At 38.3% G+C, this 14,988-nt stretch overlaps 1 protein-coding gene across 5 annotated transcripts in view; it reads left to right on the forward strand.

Annotated features, from left to right (window-relative positions):
* The first annotated feature begins 8,368 nt into the window (after positions 1-8,368).
* cetn3 (centrin 3) overlaps positions 8,369-14,988 on the forward strand; it is a 42,471-nt gene continuing 35,851 nt past the window's right edge. Inside the window, exons 1-3 of one of the 5 annotated variants that reach the window (XM_053644961.1) lie at positions 9,378-10,043; positions 10,368-10,500; positions 12,603-12,717. In XM_053644961.1, coding sequence (XP_053500936.1) covers positions 10,018-10,043; positions 10,368-10,500; positions 12,603-12,717 — 274 coding nt within the window. In that variant the 5' untranslated portion in view covers positions 9,378-10,017. Of the gene's footprint in view, positions 10,044-10,367; positions 10,501-12,602; positions 12,718-14,988 lie in introns of all 5 variants that reach the window. The other 4 variants (XM_053644962.1, XM_053644966.1, XM_053644965.1 and 1 more) reach the window with 4 other exon arrangements.

The raw sequence follows: 14,988 nt of genomic DNA on the forward strand, positions 1-14,988 counted from the left end.
CAACGGGATGTACGAAAACAAATCATGTTAATGGAACCGATGTACGCATTTGAATTAAATAATGAATTAATCAAGATTTCTTTATTATATATAAATATTTTCTCTTTTACCATTACCTACAAGACCACACTAAATGTGTGGCACTGACACAACACACATCTTTATTTTTATACTATCTGATATTTTAATTATACACATTCTAAAACATGTTGGGTACACATCAAACTAACATTCTTTGACACATATATAATGCATATATCGTGCTTATGTCACATCAAAAATAATTTGTCTTTTAACACTAACTTTTACAACTAACATCATACTATGAAGTATTTATTTATTTATTATGAAATAAATTTACACAGACCAAATGTATGCATTTACACCTCAAGGTAACAATATTTCTTTATTATATATAAATATTTTCTCTTTTAGTATTGTTTAAAATACTTAACATTCCTTATTTCATCATATATTTACACATTGTTGTAGATTAAGAACACACATCAAATGTGTGTATTTCAAATTACAATATATCAATGGGTGCATTATATAATTCTTTATAACACACTGTTATATCAACTCTTCAATGCAAAGTTGAGTTGAAGATTTCACTTCTAGCTGAAGGATGACTTCGACGGAGCACCGCTGGTGTAAGGCTCTAATGGATCTGCTCCGTTTTTTATTATTAGGGCCTGAGCACTGCTGGTGCAAAGCCCTATTGGATCTGCTCCGTTTATTATTATTAGGGTACGAGAGAGAGAGAGAGTTTGTATATATTGTAACCTTATTTTTGACAGGTCTAGGTCAAAAGGTCATCACCAACGTCATTGGACAGACGTAGTTAAAGATACATATCATCAATCATATTTTTGGGGCAGTGGGCAGTGACGAGACAGTGGTGGCTTAGCGGTTAAGGCTCTGGGTTACTGATCGGAAGGTCGGGGGTTCAAGCCCCAGCACTGCCAAGCTGCCACTGTTGGGCCCTTAACCTTCTCTGCTCCAGGGGCGCCATATCATGGCTGACCCTGCTCTCTGACCCCAGCTTCCTGGCTGGGGTATGTGAAGAAAACAATTTCACTGTGCTCTACTGTATATGTAGATATATATATATGTAAATAAAATAAAGACTCATTATCTTTGTCATATCAGTAGTAAACTTTAATGTTCTGGTGCATACGCACACACATACCCCTGACCAATCAGAACAAAAGAAATAAAAATTGCTCCATCCGGTAGGTGACGGTATAAACACCATAAGTTTATAGAAGAAGAAAAAGGACTCACCCACCCTCTAGGTTTAAAATACTCTGTACTTTGAACATCGTGTGTGAGCTTACAACATGGCTGATGCTTGTCCTAATGCCCTGAAAAAAGCTCACTCTTTTTTGGGAAGATTAGGAAAAATTTTAGAGCATGAAAAGATTCAATATTGGGAGCTGTGCTACTGACACACAAGTTTTTTCACATAGATTGTGAAACACTCATGAGTTAGGCCTAGGTCAAAGGTGCATTTCCACACACACGCACAGACACACACTTTTTCACATTATTTAAAAGGAATTTGCATTCCCACAAATATCCCCTGTTTAGGCGAACAGTCATGAGTCAGGCCTAGGTCAAAAAGGTCATCACCCATCTGGACAGACAAAGTTAAAGATACATATCAGTAGTAAACTTTAAATCTGGTTCCGGTGCATACACACACACACACACACACATACATACATACATAAGGCTGATGAAATAATAAATAATGAATTTCCATACACATCCAACCAAAAATATCACACACACACCACATACACACAAACACACGTTCTTTCACATAGACCAATACATTCAAGTGCATTCTACACGTACATACATGCACACTCTAAAAACAAATGTTTAGTCTCAAAAAAAAAAAGACAACTTCTAATGAAGCTATGACAACATTTAATGAAATTAATTTCAACCAACGAACTACACTGAGTTAAAGAAATTACCTTTTCCTCTACAATCAAATGTATTTTCAAATAACACTTAATAATTTGTATAATAAACAAGTTTTTAAGTTAATGCTTGCATTCAAAGTATAAGGTGTGTGTGTGCGCGCATGTTTAGGAGTGCACGTCCACTCATTATCAGACAGTGTTTGATAACTAAAATACCCCCCCCCCCCTGTTGCCAGTATCAGCCAGAGGAGGATGTCCTCCAGGAGAGTTTTTTAATTTAATTTTTTTAATTTTATACCACACCGTGGTATCGACTTTGGTATCGAGTATCATGTACTTTTGGTGGTATTGGTACCGACTACCAGATTTTTGGTATCGTGACATCCCTAGTCCCTCTCATAGAACTATCCACAGTCCAAAGGCTGCTAATTCTGGTCAAAGAGCAAACTGACTACAATGGAGCTAGAAGGCTATCTATGTGAATGACAAAAGATTTTTTATTTCTTTAAATGTGTCAATACATGAAATTAAATTACACAATGTAGTTGACTAAGCAGAAATGTAATCATTCTTTTCTTTCCTATAGCACAAATGAAAAGCCCTCTCTAGATGAGCAGATTTGTCAAATGAAACTTTTTCGTTCTTTTGCTACGGTAAACTAAAGAGTAGATTTTCAAATTACACTGCTAAATATGACTAGCATTATGTGCTTGTCATTAACATGACTAGCTATGTGTAGTAGTGCAAAATGGTCCATCAACTGTATTAGCATGTGTAGCTTATACATGAGTCCACTATTGGTCATATCACAATTGAGAATATGTCCCAAATTCATTGCTTTAGTAGAATTTATTTATAAGTGAAATAATACTCACATTGAAACGTCCTTTGTATAGTATTTGTTCAGTCTACAGGTCCTCTAACACAGTCTTAACTGTCTGAATTTGTCCAGACACGTTAAATGGGTAGGGGTGGGAACTTGACATTAGTGACTTGAAGTTATCAAGCCTTAATTTCGTTAAGCTACTACTTTCTTCTAGAACTCCAATAATAGATCTTGTATGGTAGCACTACTTGTATTATTCTCTGCTTGATAGATTGCTTTGCTTGTATTCTTTCATTTGTAAGTCACTTTGGATAAAAGCGTCTGTTAAATGAATAAATGTAAATGTACTACAACTTAAAATCTGTTTTAAATCAATTAATGCAGAAATTTCAGTTTAAATTACACACAATATAAAGTTGATGTAATTATCAACATTATTATGTTAACACATCTCGTCAAAACAATGTTACTTTTTACACAAAAGCATTGTGATTATTTCTGACTACGAGTTTCCTGAGACTCTGTGTTCTCTGTGTTCTTTCACACACACACACATACATACATACATGTCCCTGTCTAACATTCCTGAGCCAGGTCAAAGGTCATCACCAACCATCATTATCTTAACAGGTGTGGGTCAAAGATTAATATCGGTGGTGTGGGGTTTCCTCCAGGTACTCCGGTTTCCTCCCCCAGTCCAAAGACATGCATGGTAGGCTGATTGGCATGTCCAAAGTGTCCGTAGTGTATGAAAGGGTGTGTGAATGTGTATGTGATTGTGCCCTGTGATGGATTGGCACCCTGTCCAGGGTGTACCCCGCCTTGTGCCCGATGCTTCCTGGGATAGGCTCCAGGTTCCCCCGTGACCCTGAAGGAAGGATAAGAGGTATAGAAGATGGATGGAAGGATGAAAGTACTGAACAAGTTAGAGGAAGAGAACGTGTAGCTTTACTTTTCAGTCGAACTTTATTGTTTATTTGGATCTGTCTTGATTCATTTTCATATTCAGGGTTTTTTTTATATTCTTTTTTATATTCTTTTTTTTTTTTTTTTTTTTTTATGAAGTACCTTCAACCTAGGAGAGTCTGGCATCTAACATAATGTATGAATGTAGGAACATGGATTTTCACAATGCGCTCCACCGGCACCCCACCCTAGTTGAAAAGAAAGTCAAACATGTTAAATCTTCAAAGGTCAGGCAGTGCCGGAGTAAGGAAAATAAAAGCACATCACCTATTTAGATTATATCTATGATTAAGTTCACATTCAATTAAGAAATTAATGTTAAGGCTATTTCTTCCATAGATATCTTCAGAAGAAATTGTTGACCGATTCCCTAGGCATTGTGCCTCAATTTAAAATAAACACACATGCAGATACAGAAAGTATGATATTGTGTACAGAGGCAAGACAGACAGGAATCTGTCTGTGAAACCTAACTAATTAGCCAGCTAGCTAGCTACTATCCAACAGTGCTTAGCCTAGGTAACTAGCTAATGACCTACCTAGTGTGTTGTGGTTAACTAGATTCCTAACATTAGTCAAAGAGAAGGTAAGTGACAGTAACACTAATGTCCTTTGAGAAGTTAGTTAAAGTGTTGAATAGGTACTTACCATTGAAGCTTAAGTGGACGAGGACAATAAAAATGCACTGTCTATACACCTGCCATTATAAGATGTGGTAGAAAGAAAATGTTAAGCAAATTTTCCAACCAACCGACTCAGCTGATATAGTTATCTGACATACTGTATATCAATGATTGCCAGGACAGGCCCCACCCCTTGATCTGCCAGTGCTTCAAGGAAATGCCAATTCTCTAATTGATCTATAAATAACCATTAGAACAGTGGTTCCCAAACTTTTCCAGGCAAGGCCCCCCAAATGGCATTAACATTTGTGCCAATGTGGCCCCCCTTTTGCAAGATGTCTTTAAAACACATGAAAAATACAGACTTCTGAATATATATATCCCTTTTTTTTTTATTAATAATTACATCTTACATCTTTACATTACATTACATTAGGAATTGATTGTGTGTGTGTGTGGTTGTCTGAGAGTGAGAATTTATTTTTCACACCAAATTGTTGAGGCCCCCCGGGCGCCCCCTGGCAGCCCCCAAGGGCCTTGAACTGACTCCAGTTCGAGGCAATCACAGACAAGATACCATCTCTTCTCAGTTGTGAAGTAGGTTTGTTAATCGGTTACAACTGCCCCAGAGAGCTAGCTCCCAGGCAAGTCATAATAGGTAGAGATGAAGAACCTTACACTGTTCTAATAGACTTAGGATGGAGTATAGTAGGTTGATCCACACCAAGCCTCAGTGAATCAGCAGCAGTTGGTCTTTGTCACAGAATAGCCACGAAAGAGTTGCCAGCTTTGATGCCTGTGGATGCAATTCATATACGTGAGTCAGATTTCAAGGATGTCACAGGTACTGACAAGACAATTTCTCAAGAGGATATCATGTTCCTAGACAAACCCAAAGGCGGCAAAAATAAAAAATGCTCAAGGACATTAAGAAATGCCCCTTCCCTTTAAACAACGGCCATACTTACCTGACATCAGAGAGCTAGCTATAGTCAGACTCAATCATTTAAACAGGATGTTCAGTAAGAATGAGAGATATAACACAGACTACATAATGTACATGAATCACATCATTGACATAGGTGATGTAGAAACAGTGAATAATGATGGAACTGATGGTGAAAATGGTACATACCTCATCATAACATCTACCACCAAAAAAAAGCCAGACAAGCTATGCATCGCGTTTGATCAATCAACGTCTGCTACTAGGACCAGACATGATAAACAATCTGACAGGTGTCTTTATAAGGTTTAGAAGGCAACCTATAGCTGTGGTGTGTGACATAGAATAAATGTCAAATGTTTCATATCCAAGAAAATGACCGTGATTACCTGCGCTGCTTATGGTGGAAAATAGAGACATAAATTCAATGCCTCAAGACATCTTTTTTGGTGGAGTATCTTCACCTGGTTGTGCAAACTACGGGCTAAAGTATCTTGCCAGTGAGTATAGTCAATCACACCCATTAGGCACTCAGTTCATAACAAGAGATTTTTATGTTGATGATGGAGTCACAAGTGCAGAGACAGTGGAAAAGGCCATTCAGTTGGCAAATGAAACATGGGAGCTGTGTGCAAAAGGTGGTCTTCGTCTTCACAAGTTCATGTCAAATAACAACACTGAAGGTAAGAAGGTAAGATCCTTTGTTTCATAATTTACAGCACTTTGGAATCTGAAGCTATCACTCTCTAAGTTCCAATGAATTCCTAATGTTCTCTCTAGTGGCATGTCATTGAAGGTAAGATCCTTTATTTCAAAATTTACAGCACTTTCTGACACTGGTATGCTTTGCATACATTTGTAGCCAACAGAATCCAAAAATATACGCCAAAGCACAACTCCCAAACAATGACTGTACATTCCATCAGATGAAAACCGAGCAGACAATGCCTACAGAGGAAGGACAATAAATTAGCTACTTTCCTCCAACTGGTTCTCAGGTTCCTCGTTTCTGTGGGAAAAGGAAGTATCATACTCAAGTGTTGTACTATTCAATTTCAATTCAATTCAATTTTATTTGTATAGCGCTTTTTACAATAGACATTGTCTCAAAGCAGCTTTACAGAAATATCAACATGGTATACAGATATTAAAGGTGCGAATTTATCCCAACTGAGCAAGCCACTGAGTGGCGACGGTGGCAAGGAAAAACTCCCTAAGATATTTTAAGAGGAAGAAACCTTGAGAGGAACCCGACTCAGAAGGGAACCCATCCTCATCTGGGTAACAACAGATAGTGTGAAAAAGTTCATTATGGATTTATATGAAGTCTGTATGGCCTTAGGAGCAGCCGTAGTCCCAGCAGTCTGGAATTAGAGAAGATTTGAGCTCCATCCAGAGGCAGAAAGGATCTGGATCTCTAGTATCTCCATAAATTCATGTGGGGCTCGGCAAAAGGAGAGAGGGAGAAAAAAGATAATTATGACTGCGAAGTAGTAGAACAGAATCTAGTCAGGGTAGGCTTGAGTAAACAAATACGTTTTAAGCCTAGACTTAAACACTGAGACTGTGTCTGAGTCCCGAACACTAATAGGAAGACTGTTCCATAACTGTGGGGCTCTGTAAGCGAAGGCTCTTCCCCCTGCTGTAGCCTGTACTAGCGCTCCCAGTAGGTTACAAATAAAGACCACAGAAAGCAAAGATTTGGTAGACCGTTTGTCCAAGTTCTCATCTTGGTCAAAGGCTATCAAAGTCATTTCACGCCTTCTTAGACTAAGTAGGAAAGATAGAACAAATTCAACTGTAAATGAACAAGAGGATGCAAGACGCTTGATTCTACAAGAAGTGCAAGAGCAAGTCTATCAGAAAGAGTTAGAAGTCTTGAGTCGAGGAAGACAACTCCCAGATCATAACAAATGACATCATCTTGATGCCTTCAGAGACACAGATGGTATGGTCAAGGTGTGAGGAAGACTACATCACTCATCGTATCCTCACTCATTTAAGCATGCATTGAACATTCCCAAAGAGCATCATGTAACAAAGTTAATAATTGCACAGTTACATGATGCTCTTTGGGAATGTTCAATGGATGCTTAAATGAGTGAGGACACGCTGAGTGATGTAGTCTTCCTCCCACCTTGACCATACCATCTGTGTCTCTGAAGGCATCAAGATGATGTCATTTGTTATGACCTGGGAGTTGTCCTCCTTGAAAAACATCAAGGAAAGGGCTTCACAATCAACCGGATCAGATCTTGTGGTTATTGGATACCTGGAATAAACAGAGCTGTCACATCTTACATTCGCCACTGTGTAACTTGTAGAAGGCTGAGAAAATCTGCTGAAGGCCAAAGGATGAACGATCTCCCCACAGAGCATGTAAAGCCTTCCTAACCATTTATGTATTGTGGCATGGATTGCTTTGGTTCTTTCATGACTAAAGAAGGAAGAAAGCAACACAAAAGGTATGGTCTACTTTTTACTTGCCTTTGTTCAAGAGGTATTCATATAGAAATGTTGGAAGATATGTCAACAGATGCATTCATTAACAGTCTACGATTCTTTATTGCAATATGAAGCTCAGTACGGCAAATCAGAACGAACTGAACTTGGCATTACAAGAATTTGACCCAGAAAGGCTCACTACTTTTCTTGATGATAAACAATGTGATTTTATCATGAATGCCCCTCATTCCAGTCATGCAGGTGGCATATAGCAGCACCAAATAAAAACTGTATGGAGTGTTCTTAATGCTACAGTCTCACTCTCATCAGGCAGACTTAGTGACGCTTCACTACGCACTTTGTTTTATGAAGTTATGGCAATAGTTAATAGTCGTCCCCTAACAGTTGATAACCTGAATGACCCCAAGAGCTTAGAACTGCTCACAGCTAACCATCTGATTACCATGAAAGCCACCACAGTTTTGCCACCACCAGGAAAGTTCATAAGAGAGGATTTGTGCCATCATATGTCACTGACTTAAAGTCAGTCAGCTGCAGTATAATACCCTATCTCTTAATACATTCAGAGGGTGGGACCCACTTTGAAATGGTGACATTAATTGGTTTCACTACAGGTGAGTGACAATTCATCTATATCCAATGGACAAAGAGTCTGGTCTTTTGCTGCCCATCTTGGTGGACCAGCGTATAGTGATGTGACAGTTATGGAGGCCCCGCTTCCAAGCCCGAGGCCCTAGGCAATTGCATACACTGTTTATAGGTAGCGCCGGCCCTGATCTTAGGGCAGGGGTGAGGAACTCATTTGGGGTAGGGGGCCACATTGGCTAAAATATCACCTGAGTTGGGCTGAGTGCAATCAGAACAGTTAAAATTGAAATTGCCACTTATCACCCAAAATGGAATTCTGAGGTAAATTTTCATATAACAGCCATAATAGATTAGGCTAACGCACAACATGAAGGATAAAAATGATACAAGTCCAGACCTATAATTTCACCACATAACAAATAACCGGCTTTCACAGAAGCATTGTTAATTTCCCGACTATAAGTAAAAACTGATTGTTGCGTTTTAAGTGCTGCAGCCAATTCATTTACCTTGTCTGTCTGTGCCTGGCCAGTATACTGTACCTCTTCGCATAATTTGTATCGTAATGCCGTCGAATGTTAAATTCTTTGAGGACTACAACTTGCTGGGAGCAAATTAAACAAATTGTTTTTTGTTTTTGTTTTTTATTTCCCAGAATAAATATTCTGTTGTCCATTTTCTTGGAATATACGGCCTTCCGTTTCTTTGAAAGAGATTTTTCACATACCTACGTTTTCATGTTGGAAATACCCAAAAATTACAAGTAACCATTAGCAACAGTAGGCACGTATAGCCTAAGGATGCCGACAAAGAGGATCTCTAGTGGATATATAAGTAACTGCATCTCTGTGTGTGCGCGCGCGCATAATTCTTTACATTTCCGTAACTTGACTTGTATTGCTTTACTCACAAACGCAGCAATATTGTAAGTGGTAATTTACTAGTTGTAATAACGCCATTCCCAACTCGGCATGTTCGACGTGCAAAACAGAAAAATGCGTCTTTTGTCTGCTCCGCCAGAACACGTTAAGCGCATAAAAGCGGCTTTAATCGCACTTATACAGTTACAGTCCTGAGTGGCAAGTGGCACTGTTCTACTATAGTGAACTTCAAATATGCCTACAATATTTTTGAATGAAATTATAGTAAAGCAACAACAGGGGACAATAGCGTCTAGCTTAGCATCAAGCTAGCCTGCGGACAATACCGAGGAACTTAGCACAAGCTTGCCTGCTACCGTTAGTGATATCTCAAATGTTGGTGATTGACCTTCTCAAAACAGCAATCAGTATGATCGCTGTTATCGTTTTAACCAAGTACCGTGTTTGTATATCAACCGATCTAAAGTCAATACTGCTATAAACCATAGTTTAAAATGTATAGAAGGGACACTGTACACACGGTCATGTTGATTTGACGTCCCTCCGTAAATAAGGAAGGAACTGGTAGTTGAGAAGACTACCCCAAGTTGGCGAGTTGAAATTTCAAGTTGAAGGGGGCCCTTTCGGTGGCTTTGACCGGTTGTAAGCGGGGAATTACAAGTTGCAACTTCGCCTCGAACGCAGCAATATAACTACACTAAGATATTTTTTACTGAAAATACCCGGACGTAATTCTGGCTAAGCTTGTCTATGTTTTGTTTTATTATTTTTGGATTCGCTTCAAATGGTCAAAATGAGCCTGTCGTTAAGGTAATATTGGTTTCCTAGATGGCTAAGACGCGGTCGCTGTAGCTTGTCATTCATTAATTTAGCTAGATATCAAACTGTTAGATAGAAGTAGCCATTCTTCTTGGGAGCTTTGGCGTCAGTTCGTCGTCAAGATAGATTTCTGTTGTAAGTTTAAGCGCTATTGCTGTGGTTATAATCAAATGTTTTAAGTAACTAGCTAGGCTGAAATAGTCTAACATAGATGCTTATAAGGCATTACTATGTCAAACAACGTATCTAATAAACTTTAATCTGAAACATATCGCTTGATGAAAAATTAATATTTAGTTTCCTCGTTGATTTTAGGGCTGATCTATCTGCTGAAAAGAATAAAAAAAAGAGGAGAGAACTAACCGATGAACAGAAGGATGAGATTAAAGAAGCATTCGAACTATTTGACACCGATAAGGATAAAGAAATAGACTATCATGAACTAAAGGTAATCATTTCAAGCTCACTAATAGCTAATTTCTCTAATTTCAAGCTCAAGTGTTGATTAAAAACAATGAAATAGATTGAACATTATTAATGAACTGTTTAATTTGTGAACACTGAGGGGGAAAACGGTATTGTGTGTGTCTGGGTGAAAATTTTAGAGTTTTTGGGTTACAATTTATTTTGTGTGTTTAATTTATGTGTGTTTTGTGCATTTAATGGGAAAGTGTCGTCCTGTCACTCAGTACGTTTACATGGACGACAATAATCCGATATTAACCCAATTAAGAAACTACCATTTAAACAGCGATTATTGATTACCTTAATCCGACTAAAGTCATACTCGAAGTAAACACAAATTGAATTAAGACATGTGGAGTATTCCTATTTTAGTTGCATTATCAACATGTATTACAGACATGTAAACACCTTAATCACACTATCAACGTCATGTGGGAGTTTTCACCACATTTTCCGACAGGACACGTACACACACAGCAGTGCTCAACCATTTGGCGGCAAACACGAGAGCACAGCTGCTGAAACCGCATACTTACCTGCTATATAGTATGCGAAATAAATGTATTTCAGCTAATATATAGTAGATAAATATGCGGTTTCGATCGCAGCCCATGGCCTCAAGCAGTCATCTATTTGCACGTATAGCTTGACAAATAATTAACTGCACTTGAAGCTTTTGTAAAATTAAAAATATAACACCCAAAACTGTATACGGTACCATAACGAAGATGAACTGTATGTTGATACGTGAAATTCTGGAGGGGATGGCTTGGCGTGGGGACGTAATGATGTGTGCCATTAATCGATCTATGTTCTATAACATGTAAAATAAGAACATGAATGGAATATTCTAAACGCAACTCATGTAAACACCTTAATCACAATATTGTCTTATTCAGATTAAGGTCAATAATTAGATCATTGCTGTCCATGTAAATGTATTCAGTGTTAGTTTTGTTTTTGTTATAACCTGTAATAATAGATTAATACATTATTAAAAAACATATATTTAATAATGTTAAATTATGCTTACATTATAAAAGGTATTCCTTCTCCTCCCCTGCGCCATAATCTTTATGTTGTTTATCCTTTTTTAAGTCTTTATCACTATTTGGACGGGACTATTTTTCCAGGGGGACGTAAGAGAAATTCATGTTTCACAGACGTGCGTCGCGATTTTAATCCCGTCCGATTAAATTTGATCTTCTGCAACGCCCATGTACAAAACAGAAGCTCCCACCTCTGTAATAAACACAGATATGTTAGTCCCGTCCGAATCAGTACATGGAGCCACAGACGTTGGGTGATAAGAATTGTAACTCAAACTACTTTTAGAAAACTAGTTCCCGTCCTAATAGTGCTTTAGTTGTACTGTGACAAGACAGTGTCAATCAATGCACTGGGGAAAATAGCGACCATAAATGTAAAAAAAAAAAAAAAAAAGCCCAAAAACCAATAACCTGTGAATTTTTTTTCAGGCGATTTCTGAAAAAGGAAGCCCAGAATCACGTATTATAAGCAGACTTCACAACTCTGCTCAGTATTGCCAAGCTTTATAATGATATGAGTGTAGGTCATTGTCTTTTACAGTCAGGTCCATAAGTATTTGGACAGTGACACAATTTTCATCATTTTGCCTCTGTACACCATCACAATGGACCTGACTGTCTGTGTTTCCAAAATTTGATTGCTTTTGTTATTAAATAATTAAATGGATATCGAACTATTTCTGCTCTGTAGGCATTATTTGTGGTGTCTCTGTGTACAGTATGTCTTGTGTTTTGTTTCCTCAGAAATATTTTAAAATATGATGTTGCACTTCATGCTCCTGAGAGAACTTGTCTGTCAGTTCTTATTCTGTGCTTGTTTCCTTTTGACGTACATTAAATAAGATCATGTGTTTTATTTTCTATACTCCTTTCCATAATTTTGTAAAACAATCCTTGCAGAGCTTATAATAAATTAAGCAAATATTTTAGAACAACATTTTTCAGTGAGGGTGTTGTGTGGTAATTTGGTAAAAATCCAACCTGATCTCTCACTCGCTCACTGATTGACTTGATGTGTTTGACATTGTTTGTCTAGGTGGCCATGAGAGCTCTTGGTTTTGAGGTGAAGAAAGTTGACGTTATGATGATCGTAAAAGACTTCGACCGAGGAGGCACTGGAAAAATAACTTATGAAATTTTCAAAGAAGTTGGTAGGTAACTCTACTGAACATGAAATATTTAAAATATTTCTAGCATTTCAGTCAAATAATATTACTGGGTGATGTCACACAGATTTCTTTCTTTCTTTTTTCCATTAAAAAAATTCAAATACATAAGTCATGTAGTACCACTGACATACAGTCATGTGCAAAAATAAGTACACCCCATGTAAATTGTTGGCTTTTTTTGACATATTTGGACAAGCAAACATTTGATCCTCTTTGAAACAGTGCCTATTAATAAAGTTGATACTCTATCAAATGATACGTAAAATCAACATTTTATAGTTATTTTCCCAATTTAAATGAACAAAAAATGCCAGTGATTAGAATCTGTTTAGAGAGTGCAGGTAGAACCTGTCTTTGCTATTGAGGTGTGTGGTGTCATCATGCCAAGATCTAAAGACTTCTATAAGGCCTTCAGAAAAAAGGTTGTGGATGCCTGTGAGACTGGCAAGGGATTTAAATAGCTCTCCAAATTATTTGAAATCCAACATCAAATAACATCAAAAGCATCTACAAATGGCTCAGATTTCAAACTAGTGCCAATTTGTCCAGCACTGGCTCCTGGCAAATTCAGCACAAGAGCAGACCATCTGATGCAAAAAGAAGCCTTCAAGAACCCCACAATTTCATCACAGGATCTGCTAGTAAGTCTTGCAACTGTTGGTGTCAAAGTGAATGCTTCTACAATCAGAAAGAGGTTGTACAAATTTGGCCTCCATCGGAGGTGTGCCAGGAAAAAGCCTTTGCTGTCTAAAAAGAACATTACGGCAAGAGTACAGTTTGCCAATGAGCATATAGGCAAAGACCAGGCCTTTTGGAATAATGCACTCTGGACAGACGAATCAAAGATAGAGTTGCTTGGCAACAGTAACAGCAGACACAGTTTGGTGGTGACCAAAGACAGCTTTTCAGAAGAAGCATCTCATACCAACTGTGAAACACGGTGGTGTATATGTTATGGTTTGGGGTTTCTTCGCTGCCACAGGGACTGGACAGCTTGCATTCATTGATTCAACTATGATTTCTGCATCATATCAAAGAGTTCTTGAAGATAATGTGAGGCCATCTATCCAAAAGTTGAACTGAAAGTGAACCTTTCAACAGGATGATGATCCTAAGCACACTAGCAAATCCATCAAGGAATGGCTCAAAAAGAAGAAATGGAGGGTTATGGCATGGCCTAGTCAATGTCCAGATTTGAATCCCATTGAAGTGTTGTGGGGGGATTTGAAACAGTCAGTACTCTCAAACGTCTTGCAACTGAAAGAATTTTTTTGCATAGAAGAGTGGTCAATAATTGCAGCAAGCCGGTGTCAGAGCCTGGTGGACAATTGTGCAAAACGCCTACAAGAAGTTATTTTGCTAAAGGGGGCAATACTAGCTTCCGAGGCCACTTTTTCCACAGAAGAATATCACATCTATTGGTATTTTTGTTGAATAAATGGTTGAAAAAGCTACTTTTCCTTGTGGTTTTGTTCAAGTATATCAACTTTATTAATAGGCACTGTTTCAAAAATGATCAAATGTTTGCATGGCCAAATATGTCAAAAAGCCAACAATTTCCATGGGGTGTACTTATTTTTTTACTCATGACTGTGTGTGTGTGTATGTAGGTGTGGGTATATATATATATATTGACTTATTTTGAGGGGACAGCAAATTTACACAGCTTGTGGAGCAGTGTAAATTTGCTGTCCCCTCAAAATAGCTCAACATACAGCCATTAATGTCTAAACCACTGGCAACAAAAGTTAAATAAAAGTGAAAGTGAAAATGTCCAAATTGGGCCCAAAGTGTCAATATTTTGTGTGGCCACCATTATTTTCCAGCACTGTCTTAACCCTCTTGGGCATGGAGTTCACCAGAGCTTCACAGGTTGCCACTGGAGTCCTCTTCCACTCCTCCATGACGACATCACGGAGCGGTGGGTGTTAGAGAAGTTGTGCTCCTGCACCTTCCGTTTGAGGATGCCCCACAGATGCTCAATAGTGTTTAGGTCTGGAGATATGCTTGGCCAGTCCATCATCTTCACCCTCAGCTTCTTTAGCAAGGCAGTGGTCGTCTCGGAGGTGTGTTTGGGGTCGTTATCATGCTGGAATACTGCATACTGATCATGCTGTGCTTCAGTATGTCACAGTACATGTTGGCATTCATGGTTCCCTCACTGGACTGTAACTACCCAGTGCCGGCAGCACTCATGCAGCCCCAGACCATGACACTCCCACCAACATGCTTGACTGTGGGCAAGACACACTT

This window comes from Ictalurus furcatus, chromosome 16 (assembly GCF_023375685.1).
Source record: "Ictalurus furcatus strain D&B chromosome 16, Billie_1.0, whole genome shotgun sequence".
Lineage (NCBI taxonomy): Eukaryota > Metazoa > Chordata > Actinopteri > Siluriformes > Ictaluridae > Ictalurus > Ictalurus furcatus.